This window comes from Pituophis catenifer, unplaced genomic scaffold (assembly GCF_029215685.1).
Source record: "Pituophis catenifer annectens isolate HBS135680 unplaced genomic scaffold, rPitCat1.0.hap2 SCAF_2, whole genome shotgun sequence".
Classification (NCBI taxonomy): domain Eukaryota; kingdom Metazoa; phylum Chordata; class Lepidosauria; order Squamata; family Colubridae; genus Pituophis; species Pituophis catenifer.
The window spans coordinates 67,810,155-67,825,638 of NW_027256882.1; the positions used below are offsets into that span (position 1 = coordinate 67,810,155).

General features: G+C 41.1%; 1 protein-coding gene across 1 annotated transcript in view; it reads right to left on the bottom strand.

The window, feature by feature from the left end:
- LOC139309521 (netrin-4-like) overlaps window positions 1-15,484 on the bottom strand; it is a 64,978-nt gene that overhangs the window by 3,117 nt on the left and 46,377 nt on the right. The window contains exons 6-8 of the mRNA XM_070933609.1: window positions 10,512-10,725; window positions 8,972-9,108; window positions 7,094-7,162 (exon numbers count right to left, since the gene is read on the bottom strand). Of these exons, the coding sequence (XP_070789710.1) occupies window positions 7,094-7,162; window positions 8,972-9,108; window positions 10,512-10,725 (420 nt within the window). The remainder of the gene's footprint in view (window positions 1-7,093; window positions 7,163-8,971; window positions 9,109-10,511; window positions 10,726-15,484) is intronic.

The following is a 15,484-nucleotide window of genomic DNA, read 5'->3' on the forward strand; positions in this document are numbered from 1 at the left end:
CCACTTGCCAGTCTACTCTACAGCCTAGAGTTGCCTACTGGCTTCCTGATTATGCTACATTGGTCTGATTCCACTTAGTTTCTATCAAGATTATCCCCAGGTCAGTTAGATGCTATAGCAGATTTAACCAAAAAGTCCTGCCTATTTTTTCTGAGTTCCCTAGGAGAGACTAATGAGTATCTCAGCTTTTATAAAGCCCAATTAGATTATAAGTGAAACATAAATTACATTACAGCAACTGCCAAAGGAACATAAGAACAGAACCAGAAATGTAATGCAAGAGAAGAAAGTTTATATTTTCCATCACACTCCAATCTTAAATTTAAAAAAAAAAATCTGCCTTCCTATTCATACTGGCATCAATATGTATAATTGCTGTATAAAGGCAGATGGGTGTTATCTCCTCCTATCATTTATCTACTACCAGTACTGATACCCTTGGAATGAGAACAATATAAATCAAATGAGGCAACTCTGTTACTGAAGCTATAGAAGCTTGTTCCCAGCAACTATTTGGACGCATGATGACTTAGGAATCACATGGATCAGGGGCAGGAAAGCCCCATTTGTAGGTGCCAAGAGGCCACTTGGTGCAAGAAGGTCTGAACTTTTCAGCCTTTTTACAATGGCTTTTGACAGACACTAGAAGGTTGAGCACCCATTTCATCCTTAAAAGCTCAGAAACTTCAGAATCAAGCTGGTTGGAAGGTTTGAAGGAGCTAAAGCTATCTTCAGCATCCACTGTAGGAAGTTAGCACCCACCCCTTTCCTGGAAGAGTGAAATATTTTAGGAAATATGAAAAAGGCAGAATATTATATTTCCCTGGATGAGAAATATGAGAAGCACATTTTACAGACAAAGCAGCTCCCACCTTCCTGCCCCCACCCTTTGTCAATGGGCCATTAAGGCCTGGGCCAGTCTATTCTACATAACAAAGATCTGCCTCCTTCAGGCAGAGCCATAGTAGGAATTGCCAAAGATGGGATTAGCCCTCTACACAATAGCAGCAGAAACTCACCACATGTGACCTGGGAAGCACATGTGACCATCAGCCAGCAAGGCCCCCACCCCCTGGGAGTCTGACAACCAATCAGGATACTCTTTTGGGGCCCCAAGAAATGCAGAGCCAGAGAGAGCATAAAAACCCGAGGATTTACTGTATCTGCCCTTTTCTGTTCAGGAACTCAAGCTATGTGATCCTGTCCACCATTAAACCATCTTTCCAAGCAGTCTCCATGTTTCCAGTGTCTTTTTCCCCACTTGGAGCAGAACCCAGAAGGATGTTTCTTCCAACAATTGGCGACCCAGATGGGACTCCAAGCTAACCTAACCAATGGACCTGGCCCAGGTAAGCCTCCCTCGCTAGCAGCAGACCCATTGAGTCTGTGGGTATGCTTTCATGGACCTTGGCCATTTGGAACTAGGTTTTAAAGGGGTTTTGAGTTTGAGCTCAAAGGCTGCTTGGAAAGAAGGTGAGTACCTCTAAATTTTAATTTTAAAGTATGGAAAAGCATGGGAAATTTGTGTATGCCTGCATGTGTGTGAGTGAAGGCCCTTCTCCCAATCACAGTTGGATCTTGCTTCCTCTGTGCATTTCCTAACCGCAGAAAGACTAACAGTCTGGAGAGCATGGGGGTTTTGCCAGAGCACAGGGCCTTCTGTAAGGGAAGGAGGAAGTGTGTGTGTGGGATTCCACCTGGAAAACAGTCTGATTTCACCTCTTTGAGCGACCTCTAGCCGCACCTCTGCCTACTGCTAGCTCCACTGAGCCATGACCGGTAGGATAGAGAAAGCAAGGGGGGGTTGCCAAATGTGGAACTTTGTGTTTAAAAGGAATGGAAGCCGAGCGAAAGCCAAGCGTGTGAAGGGGGAAAATAAATTGTGAAAGGGAAACCCGGTTTTGTCCAGCCCAGACACGGGGCGAGCGTGTGTGTGTGAGAGGAGGTGCCAGTACCACCTGCTGGGGTCAGCAGGTCCTCCCGGATCCCCTTTTTGGATCCGAAAAACTACGGCGATTCCCTAAGAGGAAGGGGCCCATACTTCGTAAGGGAATCGAAGTCCTTCCCAGAGCTTTTTCTCTGAAAACTGACGGCGTGCCACCCAGCTAAGTCGAAGTGATCCTTCTGGAGAAAAGGAAAGGGTCATGGGTAGCGATAGTTCGCGGGTGGCGGGGACCCCTGTGGAAGAAGTGCTCGCGGCCTGGGACGCCAGGCGGGTGCCCATATTGAGGGGCATGGATAAAAGGAAATTAGGAAAATTGTGTCAAAAATGGGCTTTGCTAAGAGATAACACCGGGAAGACAAATTTGGCTAAATAAAGGTACTTAAAAGAAAAGGGAAATATATAAATAGGAATGTTGGGTTTTTGTTTGTTTGTTTTGTTTGTTTTGTTTGTTTGTCTCTCTGTCTTCTATGCAACCACATGGTATGTTTAAGATTTGTGCCTTCCCTAATTTAACTGAGATTTATGTGGGAATGATCAGTGTGTGTGAAATCTCAGAGTTCTGTTTTCTTCTCTTCATCTTCTTTGTTTTATGTGTGTGTGTCTTTGGGCACCCTCGAGGTAATTGTAACTGTAAAATGTATCTGATCTCTAGAGACAAGAATTTTAAATTGTTAGAAAAGAAAAAAAAAAAAGGTTGAAGCAATGAAAATGGGGGAGAGAGAGAAAAAAGAAAGAAAGAGCCTTTGCCCTGTGTTTGTCTGGCCAACAAACACAGATTAAAGAGAGCATTTCATTTCATTTCTGTTTTTTTTCTCCTCCTCTCTCTGTATCTTAAAGTAACAACTCAAGTTTATGAGGAAACGTTTTAAGTTTGTTTACAAGTAAAAAAATCAGTCTTGCATTTACTGTATGTGTTTAAATGGGTTTACCTGTTCATCTCTTTCCTGAAGCAGGTGAATCCAGTTTTTTCTTATCTGTTGTGTCTCCATTTTGTTGAAACTGCATTATCTGTTTAGTAACTGCAATACTGTTGTGTTGTTTCTTTTCAAACTCTGCAAGCTATCTACCCCCCGCATCTGTAATCCTGTTACAATGCCTTTCCTGAGAAGATTACCCACAAAGGGGGGAGGGGACCCTGTTCTCATGTCTTTCAGCCCTGCACAAAGGACTCTGCAAACTGTGGAAGCAGAGCACATGGATCCAGATGCTGCCTCCAAAGGAGACCTTCCATCTGATTGAACCAGGAATTGGGTTTGAATCCAGTCTCCACTGAAAGTCAGCACAGCAACCAGAGTGGAGCAGACCTTTCCAAGCCTGACTGACCAGCCTTACCACCAAGCATTTTACCAGCAGACATGAAAGAAAAGACCCTGAGATGTACAAGTAAAGACCAAAAGACTCTTTTCAATCCTCAGAAGACAGCTGGAAAGACTATGGGTGGAGGGTGGAAATTCATTGTAAAGTTTTCTTTCTTGTCTCATTTATATTGTAATCAGTTTATTGTAAGAATTGTATTTGGGAGTGATTGCCACAGCAAGTTATGTACACTCTAGATTTCTGTCTGGTGGAGAGGAGAAATATGTCCAAAATGTTTGTATTGCCTGTATTGTAAAAGTAGCTGCATACACATGCACACACAGAGAGACACACACTATTCAGAATTAGATTGAAACTATTCCCTTACCTTACCTCCACACAAAGCTTCTCCTAGGTTGATTTTTGCTCTGTAGCACTAAAAGCCCAAGAAGTCATATCTCCCTGCTAATTCCATGGGGAAGGAAGCAATACCCCTCAGGCAATTCCCTCACTTGAAGAGATAACAGAAAAAGTGATATCCAAAACCCAAGCCCTGACTGTGACTTACAAATGATGCTGCCCAGTTGCCCAGTAAAGGAAGATATATTGCACTGGTGGTCTCATGAGTAGAAATCCCAGGGCTCATTATGTGTAACACCAAAAAAAAGAAAAAGAAAAAAAAAGAATGGATATTGTACACTGGCTAACCTCAATTTGGACTCACAAATCCTGGATGCACCACAGTAAGAGCTAGGGCAGGTTCAGTAACCAACCCTTGGAAATGGGCAGCCTGCAATTTAAAGGAAAATCATGGCTGTGAAAAATTTTGGGACATGTGTTTGCTTGAAACCTGACTGGAAGCTCACAGAAAGTAATATCTGAAGTCTGAAATTAATTGGCATGGAAAATTGGATACTGTAAAATTCTTACCAGAAATTTTTTCCTGGCTGCTAGACCTTCATGGTTGAAAGCTTTTGGAAGCCACTGAAGGAATCCTTTTCTGTTGCCTCTATCAATGCCTCCCCTTTGCATTAGAAAATTAAAAGCACCCATTAAGCCTCCCTGATGTGATCAATTTTAATCTTTTGCCAAGAACTTGTTTCAAAACTCAACGTTTTGAAAAAAAAAGAGTAGGGATTGTAGGAAGTTAGCACCCACCCCTTTCCTGGAAGAGTGAAATATTTTAGGAAATATGAAAAAGGCAGAATATTATATTTCCCTGGATGAGAAATATGAGAAGCACATTTTACAGACAAAGCAGCTCCCACCTTCCTGCCCCCACCCTTTGTCAATGGGCCATTAAGGCCTGGGCCAGTCTATTCTACATAACAAAGATCTGCCTCCTTCAGGCAGAGCCATAGTAGGAATTGCCAAAGATGGGATTAGCCCTCTACACAATAGCAGCAGAAACTCACCACATGTGACCTGGGAAGCACATGTGACCATCAGCCAGCAAGGCCCCCACCCCCTGGGAGTCTGACAACCAATCAGGATACTCTTTTGGGGCCCCAAGAAATGCAGAGCCAGAGAGAGCATAAAAACCCGAGGATTTACTGTATCTGCCCTTTTCTGTTCAGGAACTCAAGCTATGTGATCCTGTCCACCATTAAACCATCTTTCCAAGCAGTCTCCATGTTTCCAGTGTCTGTTTTCCCCACTTGGAGCAGAACCTAGAAGGATGTTTCTTCCAACACACAAAGTCCAAGCCAATTATTTCACTCCTTATAACCCCCTTACCCCCTATCCCATATCCTTAAAATATAAGTTGGGGCCAAAAGCTTCAGGCCAACCCACTTTAAAGATAACAAGACATTGTTAGCAGGTTGGGCACAAGTCAGCATCAGTAGGATGGGGATGTTAAAATAAGCAAGGTGGCAGATGTGGCATCGTGATTCAAGCCCCACTCCTTTTCTATGAGAGTCAATTTTACACATACCGTACATGCTGCCCTGTAGGATTGCCTTATATTTTTTGTCCTTTCTTCTCCTTTTCCCTTCTTCCTAGAATCTTTTTCCTTGCAGACGGAAGAAATTGTTTGGACAAGCTATCTCTTTCTAAACTGTTTTTCTTTGTGTACAGGCTGTGCTTCCCTGAAAGGTGCAAACTGCAAGCTAGCTCAGCTCTGCAACCTTCATTAGTTAATTAGATTGTCCAGCTTGTATTGCCATCTGAAATTGGCATGATCCTAATCATTTTGGTCTCAAAGGCTTGCCTTTATATCCTAAGCAGTCAGACCAGGAGCATGCTAAGCTTGCCAGCACGAAGGCGTTCCTTTCAATGTGTATTCCCCATTGTGTGCTTGCTTACTCTCTTGTAATCTCATCCTTTCCACTGAATGTAAATACAAATACACTGGTTTTCTCTTGCTAATTATCCTAGTACTGAGGTGAGGATTCAAAAGGGTAGGGGAGTAGGGAAAAGGGTATTCAATTTTCCCCCTTTTCCCAGCTACCTTGTGAGTTGAATTCCAGAACGTGAACCTTTCCCTACCATTAGGGCCGGGGTGGGTTCTACTAATCTTTACTACCGGTTCGCAATGGGGCCGCGCGTGTGCTCTGATGACATGCATTCTGATGATGTCGGGGTCAGTGGGTGGAGCCTCCCGCCAGTTTTACTACCAGTTCTATAGAACTGATCCGAACCGGGGGCAACCCACCGCTGATTAGAGCTCACCTGGCTGATTGAGGTCATGTTTTCCTGACATTGTAAATATTTATGGGTAATTTCTTAATACACCTGTTTTAAGCTTTATTACAGTCTAGGAATTTCCCTCAGTTCTCCTTCTCTGGTATCCAAAGAATTCCTGCAAATTCTAAATTCAGTGTCAATGCGCAGATTAACAGAATCACGTGTACAAAAAAGGCAGGGTCTTATATTGCTATGCCACATCAGTCATCTTAACTGCTTTGACCCATCCCGCAGACATTGCTGGCCCAAAGACAAGTTGCAGCACACTCATCCCAGAACCGATGTACAAAGTAAGAAAGATGACCTTTGCACAATTTTTTTTTTTTAATTTGATTTTTTTTTTTTTAATTTGATTTATATGCCGCCCTTCTCCGGAGACTCAGGGCGGCTTACAGTGCGTTAAGCAATAGCCTTCATCCTTTTGTATATTTATACAAAGTCAGCTTATTGCCCCCACAAACTGGGTCCTCATTTCACCTACCTTAGAAAGGATGGAAGGCTGAGTCAACCTTGAGCCTTGGCGAGATTCGAACCCTGCAGTAATTGCAGGCAGCTGGTCTTAATAACCAGCTTAATAACAGGGTGCCTTAAACCCCTGTACTACCAAGGCTCTTTAGGCAAGAACTGTTGCTGAGGCAAAAGGAGATGAAAGGTTTTTTTTTAAAAAAAACCCCAAGAAACAAGATAACATGGGAAACGGGTCAGGCAGATGCCTTCCTAATCGATTGGGATATAGGAGGAGGCGGTATAGCACATTCAGACTTTCAAGGTTCTGTTGTTATAGATAATTTCAATAAAAGTAGCCTTCTGGCAGATTTCCTGTTTGATCTACCTAATGAGGCTGGCATCTAAAGAAGGTTTCCATCCCAATCCAGAAGAAAAGTTGCACCCCCTTTAAGAAGGGCAGGGCATATAATTACGACTGGCAAAATGTGTGCATGGATTAGCCCATTCTGTGCATGTAAAAGGAAATACTTATAAGGTTTTACTATGGCCTCTTTGGCATTTATTGCCTAATTTTTATTTCAAGAGGAAGCCTAGAACTTAAGTTTCTTTGACCCAGAAGCATTCTTATTCAAAGTTTAGATTTTTGGAAGATGGAAAAAGCAACCAGAAAATTATGCTGCATTTCCATTTTTTTAGAAAGTAATTTCTTTCACTTACCATAGGCGTATTTCATCTGACAAAAATTGCTGACGCTTCCTAGGATCCTCTCTTTGCACACACACTTTTCTAGCCAGGAAATCATAAACCAATGTGTCAAAGAAGACGGGTTGCATAAAACAAAAAAAAAAGAACAAGGGAGAGGGAGAAACCAGTCACCCCAATTTTCATAAATGCTTGCAATAAATTAGCTGTAGAATGTAAGTTCCCGAGTTGAGATATTGTGTAAATGCTTCAAGGTGTGTAAAATAATTCAATGTAAGCATTTACTTTCTCCAATCTGTTTAAATTTTATCTGCTAAAAGAATTTAGAATAATGGATTATAAATGCCCCACCCCCAATTTTGGAGAACTTTCTCTCCCAAAATGACTCTTTTTTAATTGATATTTTTATACTGTACAATTAATAAGATGCCTGATTCCAAACAATTCTGAGCAGGTTGTAATTTAAAGTAAATATATATATATAACACACACAAACAAAAGAACCACGAACAGCCCCAGAAACTATTCATGCTCGCTTGGAACATGAGATTTGGGGATTCCACCAATTTTTAAAGATGTTAGGCAGTATATAGAATAGAATATTCTTTATTGACCAAGTGTAATTGGACACACAAGGAATTTGTCCCCGGTACATAAGCTCTCAGTGTACATGCAAGCAACAAGTGATAAATCATAAGATACAATCATAGATCATAAGATACAACCAACAAAGTGATAGTCATAAGACAGGAGCAGGTAATAGGAAAGACACTAAGGATAATAGTAATGCTGTCTTACTACACATTAGGCATAAGACAATTCTGTGGGAATTACGTGTTTAGCAGAGTGATGGCATGGGGGGGGGGGACGGGACCAGGGGTGGGTTCTAAAAATTTTTACTACCGGTTTTGTGGGCGTGGCTTATTTTGTAGGTGTGGCTTGATGGTCATGTGACAATTATTTAGGATTTAGCAGAGGTACTGGTCTATCAGGCTTTTAACTGCTTGCAGAGCTGTACCGATCTACCCATTTATTTTTTGCAGGCACTGGTCTACTCATGTATTTTTGCAGGCACTGATCTACTCATTTGTTTTCTTTTAACACTGATCAGCTGTAGGGCGGCCCTTTGAAGCCCCACAGCAAGAGTTTAAACAGTTTTTTTCCCTCTAGCCAGCAGCTGAGACTCAGGAGGCAGTAATAGATTGGGGGTGGGGCCAAATAAAAGATAAGAATAATGCGGGGGGGGCGCGGGGGGTGGGGGTGGCAGAACCGGTTCGGTGACGTCATATCGTCACCGCTACCGGCTCGGGAGAACCGGGCCGAACCGGGAGGAACCCACTGTGAGGGGTAAGTAGATATATTCTCGGCCCTCTTTCTGGCTCATACAGTATACAGGTCTTCAATGGAAGGCAGGCTGGTTACAATTGTTTTTTCTGCAGTCCTAACCAGTGGTGGGATTCAGCCAGTTCGCACCACTTCAGGAGAACCGGTTGTAAACTTTCTGAGCAATTTGGCAAACTGGTTGTTGGAAGAAATCATTAGGGCAGAGAACCAGCTGTTAAATTACTTGAATCCCACCACTGGTCCTAACTATCTATTGAAGTCTGCACTTGTTCTGTTTAGTTGCTGTACCAAAACCAGACAGTTATAGAAGTACAAATGACAGACTCGACAATTCCTCTGTAGAACTGTATCAGCAGTTCCTTCAGTATTCGATAAAAAATGTGCTGCCATAAAAGTTCCCAGAACTTTTATCCTTTTTAGTCAATGCTTTGTAAGTCATATGATAAGTATTTCTAAATAATCTGAAATGTTCTCGTACCTTATCAACATTGTAATTTGTCTCAGTCTATTTATTGGGGGTGGGGGGGGGGAGTGGGGCAGAAATCATACCTGGGTATCTTAAGGCTGAAAAACCCTGCTTGCGATCATTCCATTGCCATTCATTTTCGCTTTCGTTGGCTGGGGTTTGGAGGAAGTGAGGAATCCTCCCACCAACAGGAATATTAAAAAAAGCTGAATTGTCATAACTGGAAAGAGAAGAGCAGACAGATAAGAACAGAATGAGATTAAAGAATGTTTTATTTAGCCATCTGTTTAATCTGTTTCAATAATACAGAAGTAGGGCCAATGAACCAATTAAACATGGAACGTTTAACCAACTGTTAGCAGTTGCTACACAAACAGATACAATGCTTCTTGGAAAATAATTCTTACATTTCTAACTGCCTGGAAGCTCTGCTGATCCATTGGGGTTTTCTAAGGACGCTGCCTAGAAAGCTGAAATAAACTAGGACCAGGCCCTTCTCTGTGGTAATCCCAGTGCTATGAGAATCTCATTCCCTTCACCCTCTTTTTATTTGCTTTAAAAATAATTTGAAAACTTTAAAAAAAACAAAACATAATTTTCTTCCTGATGTATATTTTATGTTAGGCACTGAAGGCCACTCTAAGAATCAAATATAATGGTTTATTTATCTTATTGATCTCCCAAAGCTCTAATTAATTAATTAATCTCGCAGATGGCTATACTAGTGTTCCTTAATTCAGGCACTGGAGCCTATCAGATGCCATTTTGGGCCTGGCCAAGGAAAGCACTAGCGTAGTGATAGGGCCGTCTCATAGCTGATTGCCTAAAGGTTTCCTTAGGCCAGAGTTCCCCAACCTTTCTGGCTTTGCGGACCAGCAGACGGGGGGGGGGAGGAGAGAGGGGATGCTTCTGTGCGAGCAGTGGGCAAGTGTGTATGCATGCACAGGTTCATTTTCACAAGTGGCAAGGCTGCACACCAGCCACTCCCGCAAATGGAGCACATGGACATGAGCTTGCAAGCGGGGATGCGCGCATATGCATGCTTGCCCACCACTACTATGGCCCAGTAGTTGGCCACAGCCCAGGGGTTGGGAACCCCTGCTCTAGGCAATATCTTATCAGTTGAACTGCCTATGCTTGATAGCCTGTGGGTTTGTTGTGTTTAAAATTAAAGGACCAATTCCAATTCCAATTCAAGGTCCTTTCCCAAAAGGCAACTGGACTTTTTTTTTTAAAATGTTTTGCCTCTCATCCAAGAAGCTTCTTCAATTCATTTCAGAATTGAAGAAGCTTCTTGGATGAAAAGTGAAACATTTTCAAAGAAAAAAACCCCAAGAAAGTCCAGTTGCCTTTTGGAAAAATATCTTTGGGACAACCATGAACTGGATGATTGAAAAACTCCATAGAGATTTAAAATGACAAGTAGCTTATTGGGTGGCATAGGGGCTCCTGCCAGCAAGAGAAAGTACTAGAAGAAGCAAGGGCAGAATTTGGAGGAAGCAGGATGAACCAGTCCCAGGTGAGGGCCAAGCAGGATGGGGAGACCCAAAACGAATTGCCCTGGGGAGCCTTCCCAAGAAGTTCCCAAATTCCCTCTGCTTTCACTGCCGAAAACTGGCTTACCTGTGGAGACATTCTCCAGTATGCTTGTTACAGTCTCTAGCACAGGCACAGGGCTGGCAGCCATTTTCTCCAAAGCCCCAATACCCCAATAGACACCAGTCGCATTTGGGTCCTGCAACACCTGGCTTGCAGTAGCAGAAGCCTGTCTTTGGATGACATTTCTGAGCTTGGTTCAGCGTTATGTTCAGTGAGCCCATGGGATGGCAGGAGCAAGCTGGAAAAGAAGAAAATAGAAAATAATAGACCTTATGGGGGTTTTTCCCTTTGAAAATTTTCAAGTAAGGGCTCTAGGTCAGGAAGTGGTTAAGTCAACTGAGTTTTAAACTCGTGTTGCAATACTGGTATGACTATTTATTGCTGTGTAGCCCTGTAATTAGGATGAAATATCATTAGGTTTCTATATCAAATATTGACTAGATACAGCTGTTACTGATGAATCTCTGCACGCATTTCCTCTTATACATCTGAAAATTCAGAGAATGTGAAAGTTGAAGGATAATTGTATTCTGATTCAGGAAATATGTCAGGAAATATGAATAGGTCAGTTCTGTTTAAATGGAAACCAAATGTCTGTCTCTATCGCTAGCCATAAATAACATACTCATGAAGTATTTGGATTTCTGTAGGGAATGAACCTTCTGCCTGTTTACTTTTCTGCCTGCTTATTTCAGATTTTCGATTGCTTTCCTATTCCTAGTATTGCATTTTTAGATTTGATTTTATGAATAAAATGTTCTAAACTGGCCAAACTGGGAGATGGTAAGCCTAAGCTATAATCCTATAAAGTTGAATGGAATAAATCCTATTAAAACATAAATTGCAACTCATCTACCTATCAATAGAAACAAATATTTAAGAGGCTGTCTCAGAGAAAAGGGAGACAACCTATTCTCCAAAGCACCTGAGGATAAGACAAGAAATATAGTTGGAAACTTGTCAAGGAGAGATCCAACCTAGATTTAAGGAGAAATCTTCTGACAGTGAGAATAATTAACCAGCTTGTCTTCAGAAGTTGTGGGTGCTCTAACACTGAAAATTTTTAAGAAGAGATTGGACAGCCATTTATCCAGAATGGTATAGGGCAGGGGTGAGCAAATGTGGCTCTTTTACAACCTGTGGACTTCAACTCCCAGAATTCCTGAGACAGCTGTCTCAGGAATTCTGGGAGTTGAAGTCCACAGGTTGTAAAAGAGCCACATTTGCCCTCCCCTGGTATAGGGTTTCTTGCTTGGGCAGGGGAGTGGACTAGAAGACCTTCAAGGTCCCTTCCAACTCTGTTATTCTGTTCTGTTCTGTTCTGTTCTGTTCTGTTCTGTTCTGTTCTGTTCTGTTCTGTTCTGCTCTGCTCTGCTCTTTCTTGGTGCCCATTTTCTTCATAGGAAGAACTTGGAAAGTTTGTTAGATGGAATAGAATGAGGAGATTTCTTGCATGACACAATGAAGAATGGCCTTATTTCAGTGGTGGACTGCAACCGGTTTAACAACCGGTTCTGTGAGCACATGTTTTGCGTGCACATGTGGGCTTCACACACATGCATGCCTAATGTGCTTGTGCACAGCGTTCAAAATACAACAATTTGAAGCTCAGCTGCTTACCTTCTAAGGCAGCCCCGGTAAGCAGAACAGCTGAGGCACGGAAATCAGCTGTGCCGCATGAATCAGCTGAGCCAGAAAGAAGGAAATATAGGACAGGATAGAGCAGGGGCAGGTGGGCGGGGCCAGCTGATTGTCAGAACTACCAGTTCGCCTGAACCAGTCCTAACTGGCAGCGGCCCACCACGGCCCTATTTGTTCCAAGCTCTGGCCATGCCCATTTTATGTTATAGCCATACCTCCTGAAAGAACATGGCTTCATTGAAGTTTCCGAAATGACTCCGTAGGTTTCAGGCAAAATGATTTCTTATTCCTAGTTCTACTTTTAGGCCTCATTGAGAAGATTCATTTAATCTACTGGAATAACTGGAAATCTCAAATAGAGCTTCATAGTTAAATATTACATTTTGGCTAAGGCATTCCATATTTTGAAAGGATGTTTGGGTATTACTATGAGGAGGTCAGTAAAGAAGGATTTGACTAATGTTTGAATATTTGAACTTGCTATCCCCGATGCTACTGATCAAGTGAGACCATGTTTGATCATGATGACAAAAACAGAGGGATATCTTCACATCTGAATCCTGTTCCTTTCTTTTCCCCTGGGAGCTTGAGGATTTATCCTTGAAGACAAGTACAAGGACTAGTCTCTGAATGGAATACTTCTTTTAAACAGGCTCTCAACTAAGGGATTAATGAGATATTTCATTCAGACTTTTCATCTGTCTTCACTCCGAAACTTGCTGCCCACTGGGAGGGTGGGGTGGAGGGAGGGTGGGGTGGAGGGAAGGAGAGACAGGATGGTTTTCTCATAAAAGGAGCTGAGAACTGTGTTGCTCATCCCACAAACATCTGTGCTATCTGCTGTGACAAATTTGTTGTTTTCTTCTTTGGTATTTCACAGCAATTTTTATCATGGTGTTTTCCCAGTGAAAAGAAGCAGATACAAGAGTTATTCCTGGAACGTGATATCAAACCCTTTAGGCATTTTGCTTAATTAAGATCCAATGGACAAAGTGTGGCACAAATGAAGGCTCAAAAGCTGTGGAGTTGTGTGGAGGATTAGCTACCGACCATGAAATCCGATTAAAGGACAACCAGTTTGACTGCCGATATGTCATCTTCTGGTTTATCTTCAATGTACATAACGAGGGGAGATAAGATTATTCCCATCCATCAACTTCTGCAATACTTGAGAAGGAGCCTCCATCGATGAAAGAACCCACCTGTGTAGATAGGCTCAGATTGTATGATGAGAAACCCTACTCTTTTACAATTTGTTCACAGTCTTTGTCGGAATTATTCTGAGTATACTATACAGGGATCAGAGAGCCTGAGGTGTAATCTCATCTTCTTCATTACAGTTCTTTGGATGTCAAATCAGGCAAATCAGGTTGAAAACCTGGACTGTTATCTGGCATAGTAACATTCTTATTGTTTAGTTCATTCAAATGTTGCCATAGGATTTGATTTCTCTTCAATTCTTCTTTGTCCCATCACACAGACCTCTTCAGAATCCAATAAAAATAGTTTTGCAGGTCATTTGCTTGATTTATCATTCCTCTTTAACGTTTAAACTTTAGGCAGTTTTTTTTTTGTATATCCAATAAAGCGTCCTTTTCCAAATCATCCTTTCAGTTTGTCATTTGTAGTGCAACTTTCAATACTTTCTCTGAATTACTAGACAAAATTTGCTCTACTTTATTCATTCCTTTATTCTGTCCATATTTTGAACCAAATCTAACCCATAGAATCAAAAACATTACTGAAAAATGTTGATATTACTAATTTCTAGCCGATTCTTCGAAGATCTCCTTTAATATTTCCAAATTATAACATTTTGTCATTTTGCAAGTCTCAATTAACTAATACCAGAAGCTGGAAGTTTGTGTGCATGTTTTCATTTCTTTTTTTTTCCCAATTTTATTTTTTATTGTTCTTTTATGTGTCATTTAAATGTAACACATCCAGAGTTATTTGCAAAACAAACCTTGTCTTTGAAAAAAAAAAAAACACTTTAGATTTTAGGATTCAAGAGTTACTGTGCTTAATCATAAAGGGGTATTCACTTTGGCCAGTCAGAGGAAGGTGACTGCCATATGTCTTTTTATTTAGAATCTTTAATCCTACCTAGAGTTCAGTTTCTAAAATTATAAAGTTGCTTATTTTTATTATAAGCCAATAATAAAAAAGTCTGTTTCCCATGAGAAACTGAGAAATCAATCATAAAACTTTTTATCATTAATTCCAAAATCTGATAGTAAAATCACTATTCCAAATTCATTTGGAACCTTAAATCTGTTTATGACTTTCTTAGATCAAACTCTTGTTCAGCTTTTTGATTTGAATTTGATTTCAATCTCTCTAAGTTCTTAAGCTTGTGATTATTTTTTCTTTTTGTTCAGTTGAGGCTAAACTCTGTGACTTTTCACACTTGTCATACTGAAGGTCTCTAATAGCTTCTAGATGGTTAATAGGCAATTTCCGAAAAACATTATAAAGTGGGGCTTGTGAATACAAGTGTTCTTTAAAAGGCTCTACTGCATTTGCAAGCAAGATAGCTAATGCCTTTGTCTCCTAGTGCTCAAACCTGCAGATGAATGCTGCCCTATGGTGTCCCCATGAGGAGCAGTCAACTAGAGCACATGTGGATGATCTCCCAACCTCTCCTTATCAAGACAGTTCTGAAGAACCAGTCTGCCCATTGGCTCTTTGGTTTTTGCCACGGTTGCCAGCTCTGCCTTCCACATATATTGCTTTACTTCACCATGCCTTCTCTAGAAGTCCCTAACTAACAGCCTTCACAATAAACATGAAAATAAGTATCAACTTTCCAGAAATACAAATCTGCATTCAGTAACAGCAAAAACTTCATAGGCTTAACATGACTGGATAAGTAGCTGTATTCCAGATAAGAAAAAAGATACACAGACAAACACACACAAACTTACTATATGCATGTATGTATAATACATGTTTATCAGGCAGTAAAATGTTTTTGCTAGTCCTCAAACTAGTTGGGCAATGGGGCTCTTGTGAAATCACCTACCAATGAAGAAACCAAGAAGCATGAAATACTAATTAAAAACTTCTATTGATGCTAGACAGATATTTAAAGCAATTTTACAGACACAACACTGGCAACACATGTTTTCCCAGTAATTTTTTAGAATTAATACCAAAAGAGAGATCATGTATTCTGTTCCATTTTCTAATCAACATTCATACCAAGCATATGCATACATTGCAGGAGAGAAACGTCAGGTGTTTTTAGCCTCATGTAGATATTTTCTTAGCATCACCCAAATGACTCATAACATAGCTAAACACTACTAGTGACTTCTTTATGCATATGGTATATGCATGGTTTCAGGAGAATA